This window comes from Trachypithecus francoisi, unplaced genomic scaffold (assembly GCF_009764315.1).
Source record: "Trachypithecus francoisi isolate TF-2019V2 unplaced genomic scaffold, Tfra_2.0 Lachesis_group12, whole genome shotgun sequence".
NCBI classification, from domain to species: domain Eukaryota; kingdom Metazoa; phylum Chordata; class Mammalia; order Primates; family Cercopithecidae; genus Trachypithecus; species Trachypithecus francoisi.
Window position 1 is genome coordinate 101,469,272 of NW_022681457.1, and position 27,540 is coordinate 101,496,811.

Consider the following 27,540-nt stretch of genomic DNA (forward strand, 5'->3'; position numbering starts at 1 on the left):
CTGTCGCAAAAACAAACAAACAAACAAACAAAACAAAAACTGCTGTGAAATGCAAAGGCCCTTGTGGGATATATTCATGTTTCTACCTACCAATCAGTTTAATCAGAGAAGAATAACCTTGAAGAAGAAACCAATGAATATTTACCTGTTACAGGAGAAGTGTTTAGTTTTGGATCATGGACTTGCTAATTTTATTTTTGGGGTATTAATATTGATCTTGCTTAGTTGAACCATAATTTGTTTGTTGTTGTCAAGAGCCTGTGCTTCTCAGACTAGGAGCTCCCTAATGATACAAGCTGTGTCTCCCCCATCAGACTAGAAGCTCTCAGAGAGCCAAAGTCACATCATCTCCTTAGAATAAGGATTCCCAGAGAGTGAGGCTGTGTTTCTCCATCAAACTGGGATCTTCCTAAGAGCAGAACTCTGTCTCCCATCAGAAGGGAGCCCCAGAGAGTCGGGGGTTGTGGGGAGGTGCAGGGTTAGGAGAAGAAAGAGGTTAAGGGATGTGGCTAGAGATCATACAGGTGGGGGCAAATCTCTGTTCTCTGACACCAGGGAATTAGGTGTGAGTCTTGGGTCACTGTCCTTCTATCCCTCTGGGCCTTAGAATTCGAAGAGTCTGGCAGAAAAGGAAGTGTGGAGTCAAGTATGGCTGCCTGACCATCTCACACAGCACGGTGAGGCCTAGAGGTGGTGGGTGTCTCAGGGCACGATGGACCCTCTTCTGGTGTTCTGAGCAAACAATGTCAAGCCCTCCCTCCAAGACTGACCCGCAAACCTAGGGAGCTGGAGACCCTTGTGGGAGGACAGATGGGACCCGAAGGCCCCAATCTAGTCTTAGTCTACACACCACATCCTTGAGGTGCTGCTGGGTGAAGAGAAACACAAATGGAACAGGATGATTATGCCCATTTAACAGAGTGGAAAATGGAGGCCTAAAGAGTGTGGAGGGCCAGAGGTAATGCATCCATCCTCCACCCCCAAATTCCCACAGATAAACCGGCCCCCAGTGAAGCTGACCCTGCTGACGTGCCAAGTGAGGCCAAACCCCGAGGAGAAAAAGTGCTTCGACCTGGTGACCCGTGAGTGGTCTCTGTGCCTCTCCCCTACAGCTGCCCAGGGCTTCTCTAAAACACCTGTCAGCTCCCAGGGACTTCAGTGAGGGGTCTGTGTCCAGTTCCACACATGGTATTGAAGAGCTGCTACTGCAGGCATAAGAATCCTTAGGTCCAGGACACCCACATCACATTAAACGTCAAAATGCACCCATTTTTCATAATAAATGGGACTATTTATGTAGAGCATATTTGAGTGGATTTGGGTCATCTGGGTTTTTTAATCATTTCTTTTTTTAAAAAAATTGTACTTTTTTCCCCAAATACCCAGAGCTGAAAGAGATGAAATTATTGTTTCTTTACATTTTCCACTTTTCGTTCTTCGGAGCCTTTGGTGCAGGCTTTGTGTGAGAGCAGACACAGGCTGAGAAAAACCTAGATCTTGTCCTCAGGAAGCTCTCTGGCAGGGGTGTGGGGTGGGTACCCAGGACTGTAAGATGAGGGGGCTGTCCAGAAGATGGGTGCAGATATAGCCCCATAGAAGATTAGGGAGCAGGAAGGCCTGCGCTGCTGTGGGGAATCAAGAAAGGCTCTTGGAGGAGAGAGCATTTGAATTTAGCCTTGAAGGACATGTAGAATGAAGAGTTTGTGGGGTAGGGGCTTTTGAGGAGACAGGATTAGCATGATGAAAGGCATGGAAGCAGGAGAGTGGGTCCGGCCAGTTTGGCCAGAGTAGAGGGTTCATGTAGCAGAGTGAGAGATGAGGCCTGGAAATCCCTCTTAAAAGTTTGGACCTTATTTCCTGGCAATAGGGAGCCATGGGAGATCTTGGAGCAGGGCAGTAGGGCAGTGGTGTAGTTAGAGCAGAGACTTGGGCACAACAGTTGGGAGCTGGTACAGGCTGGAGAAAAGAGGAAATGGGAAGCAGGGAGACCAGACAGGTAGCCTGGTCGCCCCGGAGGAGACCAGGAGGGGCCCAGTGGGATGGTGACAGTTGGTTCAGAGGATGCCCTGCCTCTGAGCTGGGTTCTCTGGGGTTCTATGCCCTGGGAGACTTCATCTGAGCCTGGAACCAGGGCTTCACGCAGAGGGAGCTTTGTTGGGATCCTACTTCGGAGGCCACTTCTGAGAAACTGCCCCTGCTGTTGGCCACTGTCATTCCGCTCCCTCCCCACTACTAGCTTGAGAGTCCAACTTGGCAGGGACACATCTCCATGTGGCCCCAGCGGCTTTTGGCGGGGGCTCCCTGGGCTTCGGGAAGGCCAGCAGCATTTCTGTGGGCCAGAAGCCCCCTTCTCTCCCGACAGACAACCGGACCTACCACTTCCAAGCGGAGGACGAGCACGAGTGTGAAGCGTGAGTGCCCGGCCAGCCTTGTGGGTGGGGCTGGCGGCCCTATCTCTTCCCGCCTGACATCCCCGTCCCACCCCGCTCACTCTCCGCAGGTGGGTGTCAGTGCTGCAGAACAGCAAGGACGAAGCCCTGAGCAGCGCCTTCCTTGGGGAGCCCAGCGGTGGCCCGGGGTCCTGGGGGGCCGCCGGGCATGACGGGGAGCCCCATGACCTCACAAAGCTGCTCATTGCGGAGGTGAAGAGCAGGCCTGGGAATAGCCAGTGCTGTGACTGCGGGGCTGCAGGTCAGGCCTCGGGGCCGGGCAGGAGGGAGGGGGAAATGGAGGGGAGGGGAGGGGCTGCACCTCCAGGCTCCAGCTGCTTTCCTCTGCAGACCCCACATGGCTCAGCACCAACCTGGGCGTGCTCACTTGCATCCAGTGCTCGGGCGTCCACCGGGAACTGGGCGTGCGCTTCTCTCGCATGCAGTCACTCACCTTGGACCTGCTGGGCCCCTCCGAGTTGTTGGTGAGGGCGGGGCGGGGCCCGGAAGGGGACAGACGTGGAGATAGGGGTGTAGTTTCATCGGGGGCAGGCAAGACTTGCAGGTTGTGGGTGGGACCTGGCCAAGGCGGGCTGGGACAAGCCAGGTAGCTGGTGGTCAGGGGCGGGGCTTGAACCGGGAGGGCGCCCGAGGGGCGGGACTCTGGGGGCTCGGAGCTCCACCCTGTGCAGGCCTAACTACCCGGTCTTACTCTGCCCCACCCCTATTTTCCCACGATTCCAGCTGGCCTTGAACATGGGAAACACGAGCTTCAATGAGGTCATGGAGGCCCAGCTACCCTCACATGGCGGCCCTAAACCCTCAGCTGAAAGTGACATGTAAGGGGATTCTCAGAGAGAGGGGCGCCCTGCCTAGGGGATTCTGCCTCCGCAGCTCCCAGGGTCGCAGAAAGGTCTTAGATCAGAAGTCTGGGGAGGCTGGGCGCAGTGACTCACACCTGTAATCTCAACACTTTGGGAGGCCAAGGCGGGCGGATCACTTGAGGTCAGGCCTTCAAGACCAGCCCGGCTAACATGGCAAAACCCCAACTGTACTCAAAATACAAAAATTAGCTGGGCGTAGTGGCGCATGCTTGTAGTTCCACCTACTCAGGAGGCTGAGGCACGAGAATTGCTTGAACCCTGGAGGCAGAGGTGGCAGTGAGCCGAGATTGCACCACTGCACTCCAGCCTGGGTGATAGAGTGAGACTCTGTCTCAAAAAAAAAAAAAAAAAAAAGCCTGGGGAGCTGGGGAAGGGGAGCCTCAGATCTGGACATCTTCAGGACATGGTTCTGGAGAAAAGGAGAGCTGTATCTCCTGTGGGAGGGCCCCAGGGATCAGCTGGACAGACACAGTCCATGCTCTGAGATCCTGTGGTTGTCTTTGGTAGGGGCACCCGCAGGGACTACATCGTGGCCAAGTATGTGGAGCACAGGTTTGCACGCCGGTGCACACCTGAGCCTCGGAGACTCTGGACAGCCATTTGCAACAGGGACCTCCTGTCGGTACTGGAGGCCTTTGCCAATGGGCAAGACTTTGGACAGCCGCTGCCAGGGCCTGATGCACAGGTGAGAACCCCCTCCAAGGGCCACTTATAACCCACCTGCCTCACATATTCCCCAGTTCTTCTGCAGGACCAGCTGTTACTCCCCTCTGCCCCACCTCTGACATCTGCTCAAATCTCACCCATCAGAGTGGTAAGTGGGAAAGAGCACAGCTTCAGTCAAGCAGACCTGGGTGGGAATCCTCGCTGTTTTTTCCTAGCTGTGTGATCTAGCGCAGGTTACTTCTCTGAGTCTCATTTCCTCATCTATAAAAGGGGTTAATAATAGCACCCATGGTGATGAAGTGAGAATTAAGTCATGTATATAAAGGGCTTAGTGTACAATGGGTATGCAATAAATGTTCATACCTTTTTCTTTCACCTAAGTAGCCCTGAAATGTAAGGGCAGGTCAGTTTAGAGCCAGGAAGACCACATTGCTTTGGCTATTCCAAGAACAAACACATGAGCATGGGGAAAGGATATCAGAGACATTTGAAAAAGTAAATCAACAGGAGTTGCTGACTGATTGGACATCGAAAATTGGATGTTGGCTGGGTGTGATGGCTCACGCCTGTAATCCCAACACTTTGGGAGGCCAAAGTGAAAGGATCACTTGAGCCCAGGAGTTCAGAATCAGCTTGGGCAAAATAAGGAAACCCCCATCTCTACAACAACAACAACTAAAATTAGCTGGGTATGGTGGCACACATCTGTGTTCCCAGCTACTCAGAAGGCTGAGGTGGGAGGATGACTTGAGCCCAGGAGGTTGAAGCTACAGAGAGCTGTGACTGCGCCACTGCCCTCCAGCTTGGGTGACAAAGCGAGACCCTATCTCAGAAAAACTAAAAACGGGTATCTTTGAACTGTCTGATATCTTGGTGGGCTATCCAATGAGCAGTGCAGCACTTAGGTGAGGTAAGAATTTGGAACAGCCTACACGTGTGATAGTTGAAAACATGAGGTTGCTGAGGTCTTGGTGGGGAAGTATAACCAGGGAGAGGAGCCCAGAGCTGAGAAAGAAGTGTGGGTAACACCTGTTGGGGGCAGAGGAGGAAGAGCCATGAAAGGGAACAATGAGAGAATGGCCCTTCACCTTCCTGCCGAACATGAGGCTCTGCCCTTGCAGTCTCATCTCTCCGGGGTTCTGGCAGCTTCCTATGGGAGGATAAGAGGGTAGCAAGAGTGCAAGAGGGAAATACTGGGTTGGAGGCAGGTGCACTGGGGGTAACTCAGAGGTGTGGATGTGTTTTCAGGCACCTGAAGAGCTCGCCCTGCACTTGGCTATCAAAGTTGCCAGCCAGGCTTCCCTGCCTCTGGTGGATTTCATCATCCAGAATGGGTGAGAGCCTCCCTGCCTGTCTCTCTGGCTCCTCACACTCCCGCTCCTTTCCTTCCTGTTCTCCCACTGTCTTCCCTCCTTTCCCCTCCCACTTTTTCCCCTGACTTCGATCCCCTCATTGATCTGTTCCCCTTCCTTTCTCCCTGAACCCTCCTCTCCCCAGTGGTCACCTGGATGCCAAGGCTGCTGACGGGAACACGGCTCTGCACTACACAGCACTCTACAACCAGCCCGACTGCCTCAAGCTGCTACTGAAGGGGAGAGCTTTGGTTGGCACAGGTGGGGCTTGAATACCTCCTCCGTCAGACTCCTATTCCTGACTGCCCCTTGTGTGGACTTCCGATGGTCTCGGGCTTACTTCTGACCACGTCTGTGATCTTAGGGGTTTGTCATTCATCTCTTGAATTTCAGCTTCCTTGTCTGTAAAATGGGAATAATACCACTGACCTAGTGGGACTGCTAAAGAGAAAAGAAAATATTTCTGGAAGTACTTAGGCAAATAAATATTAGCTGGATCTGAATGATAATGATTGTAATAGCTAATATTTATTGTGTAACATATGCCTGGCAATGGGGCAAGTGCTTTACATGTGTTAATTAAACGAATCCTCATAACCACTTCATCAGGTGGTTCCAAGTACTCATCATAAACAATTTTGTCCCAAAAGGTTATATAACTTGGCCTGTGGTCACGTAGCCAGAACATGGCAGAGCCAGGATTCAAACCCAGACATTCTGATTCCAGAGGCCGGTCCTCATCTCTAAGCTGTAATGTTTCTTTGACCATGACCATGACCATGACCATGACCCCTGACTTTCCCCCCTCACAGTAAACGAAGCAGGCGAGACAGCTCTGGACATAGCCAGGAAGAAGCACCACAAGGAGTGTGAGGAGCTGGTGAGGTCTCCGGGAGGCAAGGGACCCCTGACCCTTTCTCTCTCCCTACTGAGCCCCCAACCCTCTGAACCGCCAAGCCTTTGTTTTTGGCAGCTGGAGCAGGCTCAGGCGGGGACCCTTGCCTTCCCTCTACATGTGGACTACTCCTGGGTAATTTCCACAGAGCCTGGCTTTGACAGTGAGGAGGATGAGGAAGAGAAGGTGGGTCCCAGCCCTGTTCCTCAGACCTCTGGATGGGAAGAAGGAAAGAGCCAGATTGGGCCGGATGTGTGTTGGCGGGGGCGGTGAGGTGGGGGACAGGGCTACACCAGAGGAACCAGGCTGTCCTCATCCTCACTCTTTTGCCCTGGCAGCGCTGCTTGCTGAAGCTCCCGGTCCAGGCCCACTGGGCCAGTGGGAGGCTGGACATCAGCAACAAGACCTATGAGACTGTCACCAGCCTGGGAGCAGCCACCCCTCAGGGCGAGAGTGAGGACTGTCCCCCACCCTTGCCAGTCAAAAACTCTTCTCGGACCGTGGTCCAAGGGTGTGCAAGATGTGCCAGTGGAGGTACAGTTGGATGCCCAGATAAATGCTCACCATGCCATTCACAGAGGGCCTGTATATGCCGGGGCACTGAGCTGAGTGCATATGTTAGTCCATAGCATCCTTACGATGACCTCCCAGATAAGGGTTCTCATCTTCCCCTTACAGATAAAAGAACAGAGGTGTTAAGTCACATGCTTAAGATCCCACAGGTAATAAGTCTCTGATGTAGGATTCAAATATCAGCTCATCTTATACCAAATTCCTCAATGCTTCACTTAACAAGAGAGAAAATAGTTTACTGAGCATCTCCTTCATCCTGAGTCCTTTGAGGGCTACCAAGACACAGTCTAGTAGGGGAGATAAAAACTGGAATGCAATTCATTATAATACAAGGCACAGTGTGATATAGAATGTGAATCCCAAAAGGACAAGGACTTTGAGTGTTTTGTTGAATACTGTTTGTCCAGCGCCTGGTGCAGAGCCTGGCTGTTCTCAAGAACTATTAGTCGAATGAAGGAACAGACTTGTTCTGGGAGGTCAGGGCGGTTGGGGAGGGAGCATGTCCTGCTGGGACTGGGGGTTGGTTTAGGAAGGCCCTGGTGGGGATATCATCTGAGTGAACCTGAGGGATGGGCAGGAGAATCCAAACTGGGATGGGGTGTGAGCACAAGCAAAAAAGTGAGTCAGCATGGTCCTGGCCACAGCGAACAAAGGCTTCATCAGTTGAAGGAGAATACTGGACAGGTAGATGGGGAATGGACTATTGGCAGAGAACCAGAAGAGATCCTAGGCCGGACGCAGTGGCTCACACCTGTAATCCCAGCACTTTGGGAGGCTGAGGCAGGCGGATCAATTCAGGTAAGGATTTTGAGACCAGCCTGGCCAACATGGTGAAACCCCATCTCTACTAAAAATGCAAAAATTAGCCAGGCGTGGTGGCGTGCACCTGTAATCCCAACTACTCTGGAGGCTGAGGCAGGAGAATCTCTTGAACCTAGGAGGCAGAGGTTGCAGTGAGCCGAGATCGTGCCACTGCACTCCAGCCTGGGTGACAGAGTGAGACTCTGTCTCAAAAAAAAAAAAAAAAAAAGAAAAAGAAAAAGAAAAAGATCCTAGAGGCCAGAGACTGCTTTGAGTTGGGCACAGAGCAAGTGATAAAGAAAAGCTTTGTCATTTCTGATTCCAGATCATTCTGAAGTCTCCAGCCTGAGTTCAGAGGCCCCTGAGACCCCTGAGAACCTGGGCAGTCCAGCCTCCTCCTCCAGCCTCATGAACCCCGTGGAACCTGGGGGTCCCAGCCAAGCCCCACCCAACTCTGAAGAGGGCCTCCGAGAACCCCCAGGCACCTCCAGACCGAGCCTGACATCCGGGACCACCCCTTTGGAGGTGTATCTCCCCGTCAAGTTCAGGTGGGTGAGGGCTCAGCTGTGCAACCAGGGCAAATCCCCTGACTTCTCCAAGTATCCATTGATTTCCACACCTCTAAATAGTACCTGCCTGGGTCACACTCCATCTCTGGGTCCATCACTTATGCAGAAATGCTGGACCCTGGGAGCATTATTGCTCCCTTCACACACTTGCTCCCAAATCCTGCATGGAGAGCTGAGGAGGAGCCAGGGATCCTGCCTGCTGACGTTGGAGTAAAGGAGGCTTAGCCCTCTGTGTGGCTTATTCTAGAGGCTCTCAGTGGGGTCTTCACTCTGTCCCCACCTCCAACCCAGGATCCAGTCTTCTCCCTTCCTTGCAAACCTATTCAGTCTGGAGTTTGGGGAGAAGTAGACCGGGGATATCCATAGAGTCTTCTGGAGGTCAGTTCCAGCCTTCTTGGGCCTGTGATGGACCTGGTCTGAGGGCCTTGTGGACTCTACCCACCCATCCTAAGCCCCCAGACTGACTCTGTTCCTGAGCCCTTTCTCCCCACTCTGACGGGCTCTCTGGACACAAGGGTCACATTGGCCTTTCCCTGCCTTCCAGCTCTGAGAGCACTCGCTCCTATCGGCGGGGGGCGCGGAGCCCGGAAGATGGTCCCTCAGCCAGGCAGCCTCTGCCCAGAAGGAACATGCCGGTAGGAACTCTGGGACCATGGTTCGAGGGGCGGTGGCAGGGTGCCTGAGAGGCAGAGTTAGTCAAGAGTAAGTGTATTGGGGTGGGAGACCTCCCATGACTGGGGTACAAATGGACCCAGGCAGCCACAGTTTGGACAGTCCCTGTCCTGATGCCCAGGTGGCCACAGTTTGGTCAGTCCCTCTCCTGGTGCCCAGGTGGCCACAGTTTGGCCAGTTCCTGTCCTAGGTGCCCACAGTTTGACCAGTCCCTGTCCTGGTGTCCAGGTGGGCACGGTTTGGCCAGTCCCTGTGCTGGTGCCCAGGCAGCTGCGGTTTGACCAGTCCCTGTCCTGGTGCCTAGGTGGCCGCGGTTTGGCCAGTCCCTGTCCTGGTGCTCCTCTTTCCCTGCTCTAGCCCAGGGCTGGGTGCAGCTGAGGAGAGCCCAGGCCTTGACGGATGGCAGTGGTGATGAGGCCCAAGCTCTGGCCTCTCCCCAGGGGAGGATGAGGGAAGTTGTGTTAGCCAGGCCAGTTGCTCAGAGAAGGCATCACTTCCCTGCAGAAGAGGCAGGATTAGGTGGCCCTGTACCAGCCCTTGTTTGCCTAACTCTCCCCTTGTTCATGAATCTCCTGGAATCCACAGGGACTTTCAGATCCCAGGCATAGAGGGATGTGACAGGGACAGGGCAAGAGCTGTCATCCTTAATGCAGCTTCTCCCTGCTGAATCACCAAGTCTCCAATAATGGCATATATTAATTGAACCTAGGAGTGGGCACAGATGAGAGCCAGTTGTGTTGGGAAGGAAGCCTCTTCTGTCCCTTGTTCCTCTGGGAGTTCCTCAGAATGGCATTGGTTATGTTGGGAGTCAGGATGGCAGGGGCAGAAGCTGGTTCTGTCCAGGGAATCATCATCTTTAATCCACCAGAGTTAGGCACCAGGCACAAATCTATGTCCATATCCCGGTTCCACTATTGCCCTGAAAACCAGGTATCCATCAGATGGCATTTAATTGATGCCTGTGATTGTGGTGTGTATGATAGCAAGAGCTTGGGCTTTAGAGTAAGGAGACTTTGGACAAGTGGCTTCACTTTGTCAAGCCTCAGTTTCTTCGTCTGTAAAGTGAGAATAATCTATCCACAATAGGACAGATGTGAAACTGAGTGAGATGAACACCTGTTGTGTTACAGGTGCTTTGAAAGTGTCGGTTTCATCCTTCTTTCTGCAGGTTGGTGTCACTGAAGGAGATGGCTCAAGGACTGGGAGTCTCCCAGCAAGTTCTGTGCAACTTTTGCAAGACTAGCTCCTTGCTGGCCCCCACATGCCACATTCTGGGCCCCAGTGTTCAGCGCTCACAAAACTGGGGAGCTGAGATGTTTGTTCTCTTGGATCTCGCTCTCTCTGTCACTTGTGCCTCTGTGACTGGCCTTCTTCCTGCCATAGGCCATGCCCCTACCAAGGACACATGGCCTTTCCCTGTTAGGGCTGATGGCAGTTCTTTTCTCTCTCATTACCCGCTACGGGCCTGGGAGCCCTGTGGCTGGATCTGAGTGCTCCTGAGCTGGCTTCAGTTGCAGAACTCTCAGTCCCTCATCAGATCAAGACTCTATTTCCCCCATCTGTCTGGGGGCTTTACCAGGGCAGGAGAGCCCTCCATCACTGACTTCCAGGTCAGGGACCCTGCCGAGTAGGGACTGTCTTCTCAGCCAGCCGCTTACTAGTCTAGTATTCCTTTACTACATTCCAGCTCTACGTCTGGACCTGTGTTAGTCACTTCAGATGCCACACGAGTAAGACAGGGGCCCTGCAGGGGTGGTCCTTTGGTGGAAAGCTGGACTTAAAGGTTGGGCTTGGGAATAGGCAGGGTCAGATTCCAGGGCATGACTCTGGACTCAGCGGGTTTATACCTGTGTGACCATTGCAGTTGTCTACAGACCACATCCATTCTGGCTGGTCAACATGCATGCTATACTGGCTGTTAAATAAAAATATTCTGAATGTCACCCCTTTTGAGGGACACCGCAGCCTCCCCTAGGCACTCTCCTATGTTCCCCTGCCAAGTAGTAGAGTCGAATGCACCCACATTTGCCTGTGTCCTTGATTTAGCAGGAAGGAAAGAAATGGTCTGGGTTGATGGATGCCCACTTCTCTTCTCTTTCTCTTGGTCAACTCAGGAGCCTTTTAGTCTGAGGGAATGGAGAGGCAAAGAAATAAGGGAGAGTAATAGAAATGGGAGGGCAGAGACTTAAGGGTTCTGCTTCCCAGTACTAGAAATTCCATCATTGCTCAGCCCCAGTGAGAAAGCAGATACACCTCAGCCATCATCAACTGCTAACATCTCAACTTGCCAGTTGCTGGGTGCTGCGCCCTGGCAGGAATGGGCCAAGCCAAGCAGGGGAGAGCAGAGAGCACCAATGGCCAACACTGCTGCCTGGCTGTGGAGGCTGTGCTGTTTCCCCTGGAGACCTGACCAGTCTGTGGTTTCCACAGGAACAGGGTTGTCTTTTGGGCCCCCAGTGTCTGGTTTCATTCATCTCAGATTTGTTATTTCACTCATCTCTAATAAAGGATTGGGGGGGTCAGTTTCCAGTGGTTTCATTTATGTGATCTAAAGATCAACAAGGAGGGGAACGGAATCTTGGGGCTTGAAATTCTTTCTCTGGACCTGGCAAGGGAGATGGCCTGATGTGGCATAGTGGTTTGTAACCACAGTGTTTTGCCCTAGGGAACTTTCTGATAAAGCAGAAAACAGTTTTGACTATTCCCAACTGGAGGGTGCTAGTGGCATTTAGTGGACAAAGGTCAGGGATGCTCCTAAACATCCTGTGGTGCACAGGTCAACCCTCCATAGCAATGCAGTATTCAGTCCAAAATGTTAATAATGCCAAGGTTGAGAAACCCTGGAAAGAACACTGGACTAGGATTCTGGAGACCTGAAATTCTAGCTCTCCCGTGGTCCTCTGCCACTGTCTCTGTTGACTGCCCCTGAGAGAAGGATTTGGGAGCAAGTAGCTTATCTGTGAAATGATCCCAGGAGGCATAATGAGGGAATAGAGAAGTGAAACAGAAAGTCAAAGAGCAATAAAGAGCTGGTGTGGTGGTGAGAACCTATAGTCCAGCTATTCGGGTGGGAGAATTGCTTGAGCCCAGGAGTTCAAGGCTGCAGTGAGCCATGATCGCGCTACTGCACTCCAGCCTGAGCAACAGAGCGAGTCTCTGTCTCTAACTCTTGTTGAGGACCTGTGAGAAACAGTATTGACTACAACATGCCTTCACGTTGTCCCACTGAGAGTAAAGAAAACTGGGTGTTTTCCACCAACTCTGGTTTCTTGCTGGTTGGGGGTGTCCTTTCTAAGGGCGTCAATTTCCTATCACCCCAAAGCTCCTAATCAGAGAAATGTGGGGAGCTGTCCAAGGTGTGTCCAGGAATTATCTTCCAGTGACCTGCCAGGTGGATAGGTAGGCAGAGGGGATATGATGGTATCAACAGGGTCCAACCCTGAGAGGATCATCAGCCTCTTTAGGCCTCAGTCTTCCCATCGATACAATAAAGAGTTTGGACTCCATGTTTTCTTAGGGTCCTTCATACCCGGATGTTCTAGGTGACCAGCAGCACACCATGCTCAGGTCACACAGCTTAGGGTGGGGACTGGGTAGAAGTTTGAGAAAAATTCTTTTTTTTTTCTTTTTCTTTTCTTTCTTTCTTTTTATTTATTTATTTATTTATTTTTTATTTTTTTTTAAATTTTTATGGCTCTGTCTCCCACACTGGAGTATAGTGGCACAATCAGAGCTCACTGTAACCTTGAACTCCTGGGCTCAAGCAGTCCTCCTCCCTCAGCCTTCTGAGTAGCTGGGACTATAGGCCCATGCCCCATGCCTGGCTTTTTAAAATATTTCGTAGAGATGAGGTCTCTCTCTTGCCCAGACTAGTCTTGAACTCCTGGCTCAAGCAGTCCTCCTGCCTTCAAGCAGTCCTCCTGCCTTGACCTCCCAAAGTGCTAGGATTACAGGCATGAGTCACCAGTCCTGGCCGTTTTTTTTGTTTGTTTGTTTGTTTGTTTTTTAAGGCAATCCTAAGTAACCTCAGGCTGCTGAGGTTGAGTCTCTTCAACCCAGAAGAGCTTGGCTGGGATTGGCCAAAAGGCCTCCCAAAATCCCAAACCATTAGAGTCTAACTTCCCAAATGTGACTGGCAGCGCTGCATGCTCAGGTCCCACCCACTGCCTCTCCCCAACACTCCTCACCTCTGTGCTGCAGCCATGCCAAATTTTCAGTTCCTCCAACACTGTCACGCAGGCCAGGCACCCTCCCATCCCTAAGCTTTGCACATTTGGAATTCACTCCAAGGAAAGTGGACTGTTTTGTTCCTCTCTGGATATCCAGAACAAGAAATGCCTGGCACACATTAGGTGCTCCATAAATATATGTTGAATGCCTCTTCCTTTCTTCCGTGAACACTCTTCCTCCTCCCCTCCATGGCCGCTGTGTGCTTCAGCCCAAAGTTTAAACTTTGTTTCTTCAGAGAAGATGACACCCTAAATAGTGCAGGTCCCCTCAAATGTGTCCTTAAGGTCCTTCACTGCTTCCTGCCCTTCACCCCAACTATGATAAATACATTAATTGACCATGTCTGTTTTTGTTTAAGGTTTCTCTTGCCCATAGACTGAGTCGCAAGCTTTCTGGGACCGGGTCTGTCTTGTTCATTGCTTGGACATTCAATATGTATTTGTTGAATGGATGAAAAAACCCACTCTGTCCTACCTTGATCCCAGTCACAAAGCAATTAGAAGATAGGTATCCACACCAAGCTGCCTCTGCGACCCAAGCTGAAATGGAGTTCGGTCAGGAAAATTGGGAGATTTCACTTGACACCCCAACCCCAGCTCCCGCTGTCCCAACCTGCACACCCTGTGGACCACTTTTCATGCCTGCCTTCCAGGTTCCTGAGCCCACTCCCATCACAGGAAGATCATTTTCTGTCCATTAAACTCATTTAGCAAGAGAACTGGGTCTGTAGGAGATACTTGGAGATCACTGGAGATCATTGCATGGGAAGGCAGATCTGTGCATGGCTGGGGAAGGTAGACACAGTTGTGTTTCCACCACTCCACCAAGATGACCCTTCTAAACCCAACCCCACTGAGGGGGCACTGGCCTGACCTGGCAGCGTTGCACCTGGATCAGTATTTCTCAAAATTTGGTGCACTTAAGAATTAATCTTGTCTGTAGTCACAGCACTTTGGGAGGCCGAGGCAGGAGGATCCCTTGAGACCAGGAGTTCCAGACCAGCCTGGGCAACATAGCAAGACTCAGTCTTTACAAAAAAATTTAAAAAATTAGCTGGGCATGATATATGACTCCCGCCTGTAGTCCTGGCTACTCAGGAGGCTGAGGCAGAAAGGATCACTTGAGCCGGGGAAGTCGAGGCAGTGAGCGTGATTGCTCCACTGCACTCTGGCCTCAGCAACAGAGGGAGACCCTGTCTCAAAAAAATAAAAATAATCTCCCCGACAAGCTCTCACTACTCAAGAGTGTAGTTCTGGGACCAGCAGCAACCCCAGCACCTAGGAGCTTGTTAAAAATGCAAAGCCTTACTAACAAAATAGCCAGCAAACTAAGTTTTAGGTAGACAGAGGCAAACAGGAGCCTGGATACACGTGGCATGCACAGGCCGTGTGCAGGATGGAGTGAGTGCAGGTTAAAGCAGAGCTGGATTTAGTGATCTACACACACACACACACACACACACACACACCACACACACACACACGGGATTCGAGCGCACCCAGTTGTCTCCACTTGGGCATAGGTGCGGAACTGAGTCCTCCGGTTTTGAGATGCAACGGTGCAGAGACCCTGGAGCCCAGAACGCTTCCCGCGGCCCCTGGGACACCCTCGGGCGCCCCCGCGACCGCCGCATGTGGCCAGGTCACAGCCTCCCAACTTGCCAGAGAACCCTCCTTCCCAAATCTCCCTTCGGTCCCCCGGCGCCCCTGGAAGCGCCGGAGGTGGAGGGTCCCCTCTCTCAGCCTCGTCCCTCCCCTGAGGCCCGACCGGCCGGCGCGGGCAATCAGTGCCCTGGCAAGTCCTTGAAGTCTATATTTAGTGCCCGCCACCCCTCCCCCGCACAGTTGGAAGGCGGGCGGTGGGGGGTGGGGGTGGGGAGAGCCCCGCCCCCGCCGGGCGTGTGTGTCGTGTGTGTTTGGGGCCCGCGCGGGTTGCGCGCCCTCCGCCTTCGCGCCTCCTGCCCCCGAGGCCCGACTGCTGCCCCTGCGCCCCTCGCCCCGCCGGGCGTCGCGGGCCAACATGGGCCAGGAAGAGGAGCTGCTGAGGATCGCCAAAAAGCTGGAGAAGATGGTGGCCAGGAAGAACACGGTGAGGCTGCAGAGTTTGGGCCACGGCCCCCGCTCCCGGGAGACGCAGGCGAGCCCCGGATTCCGGGGTGGGGACGTACTGGCGGGGCGCGTACGGGACTCCAGGACCCGAGGGAGGAACGGCTGGTTCAGGGCCCAAGGCCCCTTAGGGACCCTTGCTGAGTACCTCGAGGTGGGTGTGTGCGTGGCCCAGGACGCCAGGGGGATCTTGCGGGTCCCAGAGGCGCGACTTGTGCACGTCCCTTTGGACGTGTAGGGTTCACCCTGGGTAGCTAGTGCGGGGCCCAGGAAAGCGGCCGAAGAGAGCTGGACGTGGGAAAGGACTTTGGGAGTCCCAGGACTTGGCGTGTGCAAAGCCCGGGGAGCGGCGGCGATGGCGGGGGCGGGGCTGGGGGCAAATCCTGGTGGCCAGAGAAGTGGCAGAGAAACTTGGACTGACGGGGGTACTGAGCTGCATCCCTGCACCGCGGAGCGGGTCTGCGGGAGAAAAGTAAAAGGCCGTGGATCCTGCGACTCCACAGCTTGGGGCGTCAGGAGCAGTTCTTTTGGCAGCTTTCCCTTTCCTTGGCCTTGGGGTGCGGCCCGGACGGGCGGAGGCCGAACAGGTGCGGGGGCCCGCGGGGCGGGGGAAGGGGGCCGGGCTGGAGGCCTGTGCAGCGAGGGCGAGGGCGGAGGGAGGAGCGGGCTCGACGGGAGGTTGGGAGCAGGGCTGACAGCCCTACCGGAGGGTCCTGGCCAGAGCGCAGATCCAACTGGAAGTTAATGTTTGATCTTCCCCGTGATCTTTGCCTGGGGTTGGCGGCCGGCTGGTCGCCTGGCCAGAGCAAATTTGGCCTTGGGTCCTGGAGGGCCTGGGCTCGCCCTGGGAGGGAAGAAAGGGAGCCTGGTGAGCATGACCATCCCACCTCCCCGCCCTGTCCCAGGGTTCTCTTCCTCCCACCATCGGTAGCCAAGTGCTGCAGCCACCTGCACTTCCAGGACCTAGGAGCCTGGGAAAGGAAGAGACCTTAAGAGAAGTTTTAGAGCCAGGAAGAGTAGCCAAGGCCCAGGGAAGGGTCGCTGGGACCATGGAGTGGCAGGGAGCCCTAGAGTGGACACTGGGCAGTCATGAGTTGGTGTCTATATAAAGGCCAGAGCCTCAGTTTCTCTATCTGTAAGAAAGAGATCTGCCTCTGGAGAAGGGATGTCACTGGATTCTTGTCTCTGCTGGCAGTGATGAGGATTGGAGAGATGAGACAGAGATGTAAACCCCTTAGTAGGACTCAGACCAGAGCTTGGTAAGAGCTGGCGAACAAGACCTGCTTCTACGCAGCCAGGTCCAGCACAGAAATGTACAACACAAACCTGCAGAGTGCTGGGAGCTTCTCACCCCACAGTCCCAACCTCTATGCTTTCCCCATTCCAGACTCCTCCACAATACTCAGTACAACTGAACCTCAAGTCATGAGGGGCATTTTCTCAGCTAGGGTTGGCGGAGCCCAGCCAGGGATTCTGAGCCAAATTCCAGTTCAAATAGACAGGTTATCCCAGCCCAGCTCCTTACTGACCCCCAAGCTTGGGCCGGGAAAGAAATTCTGGGCCTCTGGGTAAGAGGGGTAGAGTGGGGATGCCTAGAGACCCGGGGACAGGCAGCCTGCTTGGAGTAGAGCTCCGGCTGAAGATGAAGGAACCTGCCATGGCCTCCCCCTCACTCCTCTTATGACCCTAGGCAAAAGCTACTCAACCTTCCCTCTCTGGGCCTCGAGTTTCCTCTTCTGTGAAGTGGGAAGAGGAAATGGTGTCTTTTGGAGATGGATTCCTGTGGAAGTGCCTAGAGCTGTCCCCAGAAAAGATGCAAGTCTGGCCGCAGGGTCCCTGCAGCGTGGAGCCAGTTTACAGCCACGTCTGCGCCTGGGCTCTTGGCAGCATCTGGGTGGGCACGGAGCTCTGGGCGTCTGGCCGAGAAAGGTGGGGCCTGCTCTGGGAGTGAAAGTGGACCCGCCCAGCGGTGGTTAGGCAGAGGAGGACATACTTCCTGTAATAAGACGGATCCTCCACGTTGCAGCTCAGGCCTGGGGTTTACTGCCAATTGCTGAAGTCTCAGCCACTTAGGGCTTTGTCACATCCTCTGAGCATGCACTAACAGAAGCAACTTCAAACATACAACAAAGTGCCTACGGTCACAGCTACACACACACATAGCTATAATGTGCGGCTGCAACACAGCAGTTAAACAAGCAACTGAACCTAACTGCATATGAGACACGGCTACTGACACCAACATGACAAGCATCCTGATCCATATGACCCACATTGAGCATTAGAGTTACAGAATGATACGCAAAGACAGCTACACCCAGACATGCAATGCTACAGACTTAGCAAACAGCCACATTTATACACTCAGATGTTATAACACAGGCATCATCCCACAAAGACAAATAGACACAGCTGTGCCTGGAGCTGCATATTCACAGCTCCACACTTAGAGATACACCCAGCAACATTTGCACAAGGCTTTGTGAACCCAGCTACAATCCAGGCTCATTGCTGTTCTCCTCCAATATGACCCAGTTATACAACCGTGACACACGAGGTATATACCCAGTGGGGAGCTGGAACTGGCGTAACACTGATTGTTGCATTTTCAGGAATTTTGCAACCTGGTGGTTAAACACAGCAATTGTTTAAAAAAATTACATTATCTGCTTACAATTAAATAAATTATATTAAAAACAAAGGTAATGAATCCTCCAAAATAATCACTTCCTGATTATTTTACTACATTGTACTGTCATGTATGGTCAGAGGTAATTTACTTCTATTGTTATCTGTACGGTGGAAATGCTATAGAATGGCATGGTACTGTACATCTCCTCCCAAAACTTCAGTTCAGTGACAGCATGTCGGTAGCTTGAAATTGGCCATGGGATGAGTGTTTACACCACAGAAATTGGCAAACACTATAGGTCAGTTTTTTTTTTTTCCCCCTTGAGAACTGGTTGTTAAACGTTGACCAGCACACCACTGCACTTACCCATGTTGATATTCCATGATTGTGTATGTGTAGACAGATCTATGCCTACGCTAACCAATTTGTATAGTGGTTAGAGCCCAAAAGGCCTGAGTTTGAATCCCTGCTTGGCTCCTTATAAAGCATGTGACCTTGAGAAAATTACTTAACCTCTCTGTTTCTTGGATTGCTCCTTGGCGAACATGGGATAATAATTCTGTAAAAATGGGAATAATACGCAGGACCCACCCGATAGGGTCATTGTGAAACTTAAATGAGATAATGCAGGTAAAATACTTAGAAGAGTACTCAGTACATAGCAAGCCTTTAATTAATGTTACACTTGGAGTTGTGCGTCCCCAAGTTCACACGCACATACGTCTGCAGGTCACGCCTCTGAAAACATAGCGCGAACCCAAGTTCTCAGGGAGGCTAAGGACTGACAGAGGGCAGCTCTTGGGACATGGTCCAGGTCCTGGCAGGGTGGGGATTGGCAGCTGGAACCATGAAGCGTGGGCCAAGGATAGGAACATACAGGACACAGTCAGCTGGTGCTCCCCAGGGAACTGATCTCAGCACAGCAGGCAGGTATGGCTTCTAGGAAGGGGTTGGGGGAAAGGAGAAGGCTGAAATGGGTCAGAGGGTGTCCAGGGCCTGGCAGCTCACAGATTTTCAAACCTAAACCTTTTTCTCCCTCCCGCCTTCTTTCTGCTTTAATCCTGCACAAATTCATCCACTCAGGAAGCACTGGGCTCTCTGTTGAGCCCTAAGGTCTCAGAGATTAGAACGGTTCTCCTTACTTGAGAGAAGTCAAAGTATCTGTCCACACAAAGACTTGAAATGAATGTACCTAGCAACTTTATTTTTAGCAGCCCCAAACTGGAACCCATCCGTAAGTCCCATCAACCAGTGAATGAATTTAAAACATTGTGGTAGACTGAGCATGGTGGCTCAAGCCTGTAATCCCAGCACTTGGGGAGGCCAAGGCAGGAGGATCACTTGAGACCAGAAGTTTGAGACCAGCTTGGGCGACATGGCAAAACCCCATCTCTACAAAACAATACAAAAAATTAGCCAGATGGGGTGGTTCACACCTGTGGTCCCAGTTATTCAGGAGGCTGAGGTGGGAGGATCACCCGAGCCTGGAAAGTCAAAGCTGCAGTGATTGTGCCACTGCGCTCCAGCCTGGGCAACAAGGTGAGATCTTGTCTCAAAAAAAAAAAAAAAAAAAAATTGTGGTACAATACATACAGTGGAAAACCACTCAGCAATAAAAATGAACTACTGATCCACGAGACAACATGGATGAGTCTCAAAAATAATTATGCCGAAATAAGCCAGATAAAAAAGGGGTTTTGCCCTACATACTCTTTATATAAAATCCTTAAAGATACAAGGTCACCCGTAGTAACAGAAGGCAGAATTGTGGTTGTTTAGGATTGGGGACGGGGAGGGATGGATTAGAAAGAGGACAGGAAGAAGCTTTTGGGGCTGGTGGCTGTGCTTTTATCTTGATTATGGTGAGGATTCCATGGGTGTACAGGTATGTTGAAACTCATCAAATTTTACGCTGTAAAATATGCAGTTATTGTATGTCAATTATACCTCAATAAAGCTGTTTTTTTGTTTTGTTTTGTTTTGTTCAAGTTGGAGTCTCGCTCTGTCACCCAGGCTGGAGTGCAGTGGAGCCATCTTGGCTCACTGTAACCTCCATCTCCCGGGCTCAAGCGATTTTCCTTTCTCAGCCTCCTGAGTAACTGGGGTCACGGGCATGCGCCACCACGCCTGGCTAATTTTTGTATTTTATTAGAGATGGGGCTTCACCATGTTGGCCAGGCTGGTCTTGAACTCCCGGCCTCAAGTGACCCACCAACCTCAGCCTGCCAAAGTGCTGGAATTATAGGTGTGAGCCACCATGCAGGCCAAGCTGTTTTGTTTTGTTTTTTTAAAAAGCCCCCAGTCCTCACCCTGCGAAGTTCACAGTGGGGAGGTAAAGGAAGGACGCTACAGGCACACGAGCAACAATAAGCCAGGAAGGAATTCATTTTGGAGGAAAGATGGGGAAAGGGGAGGGCATTCCTGGGAAGAGGCACAGCAGAACCAAAGGCTGGAGGTCAGGAGCCTGGCTCAGAGGGTTTGAACCCAGCAGGTGGCAGGGGATGAAGTTAGAGCGTCATCTAGGACAGAATGTTTCTCGTCTCTCTCCTTCCTTCTGCCCCTTGCCTGTCCTTTGGCCACGTGTCTGTATTCTCCTCCTCCATGTACCAAGACCACACAATAGTTAGAGAAGCCCGGGCAGGACCCGGGCCCCAGTCCTCACCTTGTGGTCTCCCACAGGAAGGGGCCCTGGACCTTCTGAAGAAGCTGCACAGCTGCCAGATGTCCATCCAGCTACTACAGGTGGGGTGGGGGCGGGAAGCCTTGGGGCAGTGCCTGGGAGGAGAGCTGGTGGGTGAGGGAAAGATGCCCAATGGGCGAAGGTGGAGTCTGGGAGGAATTTCTGAGGGGAGGCCGCGGGGGTGGGAATCTTGAGGTGCAGACCTCCCAGGGAGGGACTGAGGGGGGACACAGGGGCATCTTGGGGGCAGAGAGGGTACCTTCTAGGTGTCAGGGACCTCTGGGCCTTGGAGCAAGACTGGTTTGCTTTTCTTGAATACTCCAATTCCCAAGGCCCTGGGCCTATGGGATCCAAGAGGCCAATGATCCAGGGAGAGGGAAAAGTCCCCCATTTAAAAATCCCTATGTGGCCCTTAAAGTCCCCCAATTTACTAAAAGCTCCTGGCCATGAAAAATGAGCACAGACAGATGCAAGGTCTCATAGCTGGAGCTGCTGTCTCAGTTGAAACTGGAGCTCAAAGACACTAGAGGGAGCTGGCCACGGTGGCTCTCGCCTGTAATCCCAGCACTTTGGGAGGCCAAGGCGGGCAGATCACCTGAGGTCAGGAGTTCAAGACCAGCCTGGCCAGCATGGTGAAACCCCGTTTCTACTAAAGATACAAAAATTAGCTGGGCCTGGTGACGGACACCTGTAATCCCAGCTACTCGGGAGGCTGAGACACGAGAATCACTTGAACCTGGCAGGTGGAGGTTGCAGTGAACTGAGATTGCACCACTGCACTCCAGCCTGGGCAACACAGCGAGACTCCATCTCAAAAAAATAGACAATAGAGGGTTGGGAATAGGAGGGGTCCTGACAGTCAGCCAAGTGCCACCCCCAACCCTAGGTGCAGCCTTTCACCAAAGCCACAGGTATCCTCCATGTCAGGCTTAGCCCTGGACCCTCGACCTCGTGCAGAGCAGGGCCTCAGTTATAGTAGTGGGGTTCTGACCTCAGCCAGGAGTCAGGGCTAGGACTCTGGGGATACAGGTTGGAAGGGGAGGTGGTGGTAGAGCTGGGGCAGGACCTGCCAATGAGGGCAGCCATTCTTGTGTATCCATTCCCCGATCATGCCTTAACCCTGTCACTTTGCAGACAACCAGGATTGGAGTTGCTGTTAATGGGGTCCGCAAGCACTGCTCAGACAAGGAGGTGGTGTCCTTGGCCAAAGTCCTCATCAAAAACTGGAAGCGGCTGCTAGGTGAGACAGGACAAGGTTGACTTGAGTCCTGTTTTTCTCCTAGCACTTGGGACAGGACTGGGCCTGACTCATAGTCGGCACTCAGTGTATGTCTGTTGAGTGACTTAATCAGTGACAGATGGCCTCTGGATCTGGGAGGTAGCTAGTGGGGGACTGCCAATGTTTGTGTACATAAGTGCAAGATTTGTAGACTTGTGAGTTTTGTGTACATGGGACCCTTATGTGTTTGTGCTCTCACGCATTTGTATATATAATACACATTGACATACATACATTTATCTGAATATGTGCAGAGGTGTGTTTGCCAATGTATTTATGTCCCCATGTGAGAATGCATATTTGTACACACGGTTCTGTTGTATGTGCATTTGTGTGTAAATGTGTTTGTGTGTGTGTTGGGAGTGTGTGTGCAGCTGTCCTCGTCCCTGCCCTTTGCTCCCTGCCCACTAAAGTCAGGCTGGATTCTGCTGAGACAGAGCTTAGCTGAGGGACAATGCCACCCTTTTGTTTTCAGACTCCCCTGGACCCCCAAAAGGAGAAAAAGGAGAGGAAAGAAAAAAAACAAAGAAGAAGGGAAAAGGGCTTGACTGTTCAGACTGGAAGCCAGAAGCAGGCCTCTCTCCACCAAGGAAGAAACGAGAAGACCCCAAAACCAGGTATTCTTTTCTGGGATGGAGACAAGGGAGCTGACACTCGTCACATCCTCTGCCAGCAGCTCTGTATATATTATCTCATTTAAACCTCACATCCTGGGGAGGAAAATATTGGTATTATCTCATGCAGTGCCCCCTCTGGGGGTCTTCTTTGGCTCAACCAGACGTTAGACACACAAGATCCAAATAGGCCATAAGTAGTACTGGCTTTGCCTAGAAGGATGCAGGGACAGGAAGGAATGCGTCTGCAGGAGGGCCTCCAGCATTCCTCTACAGAGAGTTCCCATAGGAGACCACACAGCAGTCTAGAGCTCTTCTCTGGCCCACCCAGGCAACAGACTGGGTGCAGGGAAACAAGACCACAGTGGGTGTATACCTCACATCCAAATCTTGTAACAGTCCCAAAGACAAAGTTTCCAAGATGCTAGCAAAGGCAATAGCCACTTATAAGATTCACTGCACCTGGTGTGGTGGCTCATACCTGTAATCCCAGCACTTTGGGAGGCTGAGGCAGGAGGATCACTTAAGCCCACGAGTTTGAGACAAGCCTGGGCAACATGGCAAAACTCTGCCACTACAAAAAATACAAAAATTAGCCAGGTGTGGTGGTGCACACCTGTAATCCTAGCTACTCTGGAGGCTGAGGTGGGAGAATCACTTGTGCCCGGGAGATGGAGATTGCAGTGAGTTGAGATTGCGCCACTGCACTCCAGCCTGAGCAACAGAGCAAGACCCTATCTCAAAAACAAACAAAAACCAAGACATATATTATAAATTAAAAGGATCTCTACTTTCTGTATTATACAATAAAAATTTTAAATTTGAATTGTTGGGGTTTTTCGCAATGATCCTGTACTGCTTTTGAAACGAAATAATAATAATAATGCTTTTAAAAACTAAACAAATAAGAGTGATAAAAATCTGTTGTAGAAAATAATGGAAGGCCGGGCACGGTATCTCACCCCTGTAATCCCAGCACTTTGGGAGGCCAAGGTGGGTGGATCACCTGAGGTCGGGAGTTTGAGACCAGCCTGACAAACATGAATAAACCCCATCTCTACTAAAAATACAAAATTAACTGGGCGTGGTGACACATGCCTGTAATCGCAGCTACTCAGGAGGCTGAGGCAGGAGAATCACTTGAATCCAGAAGTTGGAGGTTGCAGTGAGCCGAGATTGTGCCATTGCACTCCAGCCTGGGCAACAAGAGTGAAACTCCATCAAAAAAAAAAAAAAAAAAGGAAAATTTAGAAAAGTAGAAAAAAAAATCACCCACATTCCCACCACCCAAAGACAATCACCACTCTTGATGTGTTGGTGTATGGCTTTCTTTCTGCTCTCTCTTTGACTTGTTTTCTATAGTCATCCCCAATTTTAATAGCCTGCTTTTTAAAAGGTAATGCCTGTGAGATGGTTTTGTCACAGTTTCTATGTTCCGTTCCTTTCCTTTGCTTATTTTGCAAGTGTATCCTACTTGGAAAAACCCTAACTGGCATCTAACTTTTCACACGAGTGTGTTTTCTTTTCCCAAAGGGGTTAGAAGTGTGGCTGGGGGGAGCCCCTGACCATCTCCACAGTGCCTAGCACAGAGTGAACATTTACTGAATATTGCCAGCCCATTTGTAGCAGCATCGTCGCCCACCCTGTGGATTACCTCCCGTTCATGCCCTGGCTGGTCTGGCCATGTCTGGAGCACCTGTGTGGTTATGAGAACCTTGGCAAATAAAGGATCAGGAGCAGGAGAGCTCTTGTGAGATGAAGTTGAAGGACTAGAGGCTGAACTACTGGGGAGGGACCAAATGGGATTTGGGACTAATCTGTCACGTGGGGAGTGTAGGCATTGAGGTAAAGGTGGCAGCCTGAGCATATGCATTTTTTGTTTTTGTTTGCTCCATCCCCAAGCCCCACTAAATGAACGGTAAAGAGGCTGGGCGCAGTGGCTCATGCCTGTAATCCCGGCACTTTGGGAGGCCGAGGTGGATGGATCACCTGAGATGAGGAGTTTGAGGCCAGCCTGACCAAGATGGTGAAACCCCATCCCTACTAAAAATACAAAAATTAACCAGGGGTGGTGGTGCACGCCTATAGTCCCAGCCACTCGGGAGGCTGAGGCAGGAGAATCGCTTGAACCCGGGAGCAGAGGTTGCAGTGAGCTGAGCTCCCGCCACCGCACTTAAGCCTGGGCAACAGAGCGAGACTCCATTAAAAAAAAGAAAAAAACAAAACAAAACAGTAAAGGAATTTCTTTTAAAGGACTGCATGAGGACAACAGGTATAGGAGAGGTAACAATGGAAAAGCAGAAAGCCAAGTTCTGGGCTGAACTTGGTCACTTATGGCCTTCATCTCTGAGACTCAGTATTATGGCCTGAAACACAGACATCATTTTCTCAGTTCTTTCTTCTTAAAAATAAAATTTTTATTTGTAATAGTCTTTAATTATATTTTAGTTGTTTTTGTTTAGCTATTTTGTGTTTTTTATAATACAGATAATTACTTGCTCATTGTAGAAAGTTTTAAAAATACAAATAAATAAGAAAATAGGCCAGGCGCAGTGGCTCATGCTTGTAATCCCAGCACTTTGAGAGGCTGAGGCAGGTGGATCATGAGATCAGGAGTTCAAGACCAGCCTGGCCAACACAGTGAAACCCTGTCTCTACTAAAAATACAAAAATTAGCTGGGCCTGGTGGCGGGTGCCCGTAATCCCAGCTACTCAGGAGGCTGAGGCAGGAAATTACTTGAACCTGGGAGGCAGAGGTGGCCGTGAGCTGAGATCGCGCCACTGCACTCCAGCCTGGGTGACAAGACTACACTCCGTCTGAAAAACAAAACAAAAAAAGAGATAAGGGCCAGGCATGGTGGCTTACCCCTGTAATCCTAGCATTTTGGGAGGCTAAGGCAGGCGGATCACGAGGTCAGGAGTTCAAGACCAGCCTAGCCAACATGGTGAAACCCTGTCTCTACCAAAACTACAAAAATTAGCTGGGCATGGTGGTGCGTGCCTGTAATTCCAGCTACTCGGGAGGCTGAGGCAGGATAATTGCTTGAACCGGGACCCGGGAGGCAGAGGTTTCAGTGAGCTGAGATTGCGCCACTGCACTCCAGCCTGGGTTACAGAATGAGACTCTGTCTCAAGATATAAAATAAAATAAAGTAAAATAAAATTAAAGTATCACTTATTATCTAGAAACAAGCACTCACATGTAATTGTGTGTATATACATCCTGCTAGACTATTTCTATGCATTACTACCTATAAATAGGTATAAAATACCTATTTGTTTTAATAAAATTGAATTACACTCGTATACTATTTTGTAAACTTTTCACGTACATAAATGTATTCATTTCAGTAGCAAGGTGTGTTTAGTGTAAAAAGTTTAGAAAATCAAACACAAGGCCGGGCGCGGTGGCTCAAGCCTGTAATCCCAGCACTTTGGGAGGCCGAGACGGGCGGATCACGAGGTCAGGAGATCGAGACCATCCTGGCTAATACGGTGAAACCCCGTCTCTACTAAAAATACAAAAACTAGCCGGGCGAGGTGGCGGGCGCCTGTAGTCCCAGCTACTTGGGAGGCTGAGGCAGGAGAATGGCGGAAACCCGGAAGGCGGAGCTTGCAGTGAGCTGAGATCCGGCCACTGCACTCCCGTCCCGGCGACAGAGCGAGACTCCGCCTCAAAAAAAAAAAAAAAAAAAAAAAAAAAAAGAAAATCAAACACAAGAAGAAAATAACAGAAATGACCATTGTTAACATTTTGATGTATATCTTTATAGTTTTTTAAGAACATACAGGCCAGGCCAGACTCAGTGGTCAGACCCTTGATCCCAGCACTTTGGGAGGCCAAGGTGGGCAGATCACTTGATGTCAGGAGTTCGAGACCAGCCTGGCCAATATGGTGAAACCCTGTCTCTACTGAAAATACAAATATTAGCTGGGCATGGTAGCGGGTGCCTGTAATCCCAGCTACCTGGGAGGCTGAGGCAGGAGGACCGCTTGAATTTGGGAGGCTGAGGTTGCAGTGAGCCAAGATCACCCCACTGCACTCTAGCCTGGACAACAGAGCAAGATTCTGTCTTTAAAAAAAAAAAAAAAAAAAAAAAAGAACATGCATATGGGCCGAACAAGGTGGCTCACGCTTGTAATCCCAGCACTTAGGGAGGTGGAGGCAGGTAGATCACTTGAGCTCAGGAGTTAGAGACCAACGGCGAAACCCCATCTCTATTAAAAGTAAGAAAAATTAGCTGGACGTGGTGGCATGCATCTGTGTGCCCAGCTACTTGGGAGGCTAAGCTGGGAGGATCACTTGAGCCTGGGAGGCGAATGTTACAGTGAGCAGAGATCATACCACTACACTCTGGCCTGGGTGAGAAGTGAGACTCCGTCTGAAAAAAAAAAAAAAAAATCATATGTACATTGATATTTATATTTTGTTAATAAAATTTGAAGTGCACTATACATTTTCAGGGACACTAAATTGTTATGCCCAGTCACTTTTCACAGCCATGGAGCTCTGAAATGAAGTTGTCGCTGTGGCTGAGCAGCAAATGGAGAGGTTTCTCCTCATTCTGCTGGGAGAAGCCAGTTGTCAGGGGTCCTATTTCAGCTCAGTTAATTAATTTCCTTTCTTTTTAGTTTTCTTAATGATAATTCATTATACAAACACTGTAACCACATTAGTGAAACTCAGAGTAAGCATGGGAAAGATTTGTGCACATCAGACAAATTAAGCAGCTTTTATTTTTCTTCCTCTCCTCTCCCAGGCCTAGTCTAACTGCATACGTAATTTTTCTATTCCTTTAGGCAGAGTGTATTTTTTTTTTTTTTTTTTTTTTGAGGCGGAATTTCACTCTTTTTGCTCAGGCTGGCGTGCATTGGTGCAACCTCGGCTCACTGCAACCTCTGCCTCCTCGGTTCAAGCGATTCTCCTGCCTCAGCCTCCCGAGTAGCTGGGATTACAGGTACCTGCCACCATGCCCAGCTAATTTTTTTTTTTTTTTTTTGAGGTGGAGTTTCACTCTTGTTGCCCAGGCTGGAGTGCAATGGCGCGATCTCAGCTCACTGCAACCTCCGCCTCCCAGGTTCAAGTGATTCTTCTACAGGCATGAACCACTACGCCCAGCCTCTTTACTGCCTCCTGAGTAACTGGGATTACAGGCATG

General features: G+C 51.0%; 2 protein-coding genes across 7 annotated transcripts in view; both read left to right on the top strand.

The window, feature by feature from the left end:
* The window catches only part of ASAP3 (ArfGAP with SH3 domain, ankyrin repeat and PH domain 3), a 54,371-nt gene extending 43,005 nt beyond the window's left edge, over window positions 1-11,366 (top strand). The window contains exons 11-25 of the mRNA XM_033227876.1: window positions 608-677; window positions 995-1,082; window positions 2,363-2,411; window positions 2,501-2,691; window positions 2,781-2,914; window positions 3,174-3,268; window positions 3,821-3,998; window positions 5,228-5,313; window positions 5,477-5,592; window positions 6,144-6,211; window positions 6,305-6,412; window positions 6,565-6,760; window positions 7,926-8,148; window positions 8,714-8,804; window positions 10,010-11,366. Of these exons, the coding sequence (XP_033083767.1) occupies window positions 608-677; window positions 995-1,082; window positions 2,363-2,411; window positions 2,501-2,691; window positions 2,781-2,914; window positions 3,174-3,268; window positions 3,821-3,998; window positions 5,228-5,313; window positions 5,477-5,592; window positions 6,144-6,211; window positions 6,305-6,412; window positions 6,565-6,760; window positions 7,926-8,148; window positions 8,714-8,804; window positions 10,010-10,084 (1,768 nt within the window). The 3' untranslated portion in view covers window positions 10,085-11,366. The remainder of the gene's footprint in view (window positions 1-607; window positions 678-994; window positions 1,083-2,362; window positions 2,412-2,500; window positions 2,692-2,780; window positions 2,915-3,173; window positions 3,269-3,820; window positions 3,999-5,227; window positions 5,314-5,476; window positions 5,593-6,143; window positions 6,212-6,304; window positions 6,413-6,564; window positions 6,761-7,925; window positions 8,149-8,713; window positions 8,805-10,009) is intronic.
* A 3,561-nt stretch (window positions 11,367-14,927) lies between these two features.
* Window positions 14,928-27,540, top strand: part of TCEA3 (transcription elongation factor A3) — a 44,622-nt gene continuing 32,009 nt past the window's right edge. For 2 of the 6 annotated variants that reach the window (XM_033227879.1, XM_033227877.1), the window contains exons 1-4: window positions 14,929-15,159; window positions 20,488-20,550; window positions 21,623-21,728; window positions 22,243-22,384. In XM_033227879.1, coding sequence (XP_033083770.1) covers window positions 15,091-15,159; window positions 20,488-20,550; window positions 21,623-21,728; window positions 22,243-22,384 — 380 coding nt within the window. In that variant the 5' untranslated portion in view covers window positions 14,929-15,090. The other 4 variants (XM_033227882.1, XM_033227881.1, XM_033227883.1 and 1 more) reach the window with 3 other exon arrangements.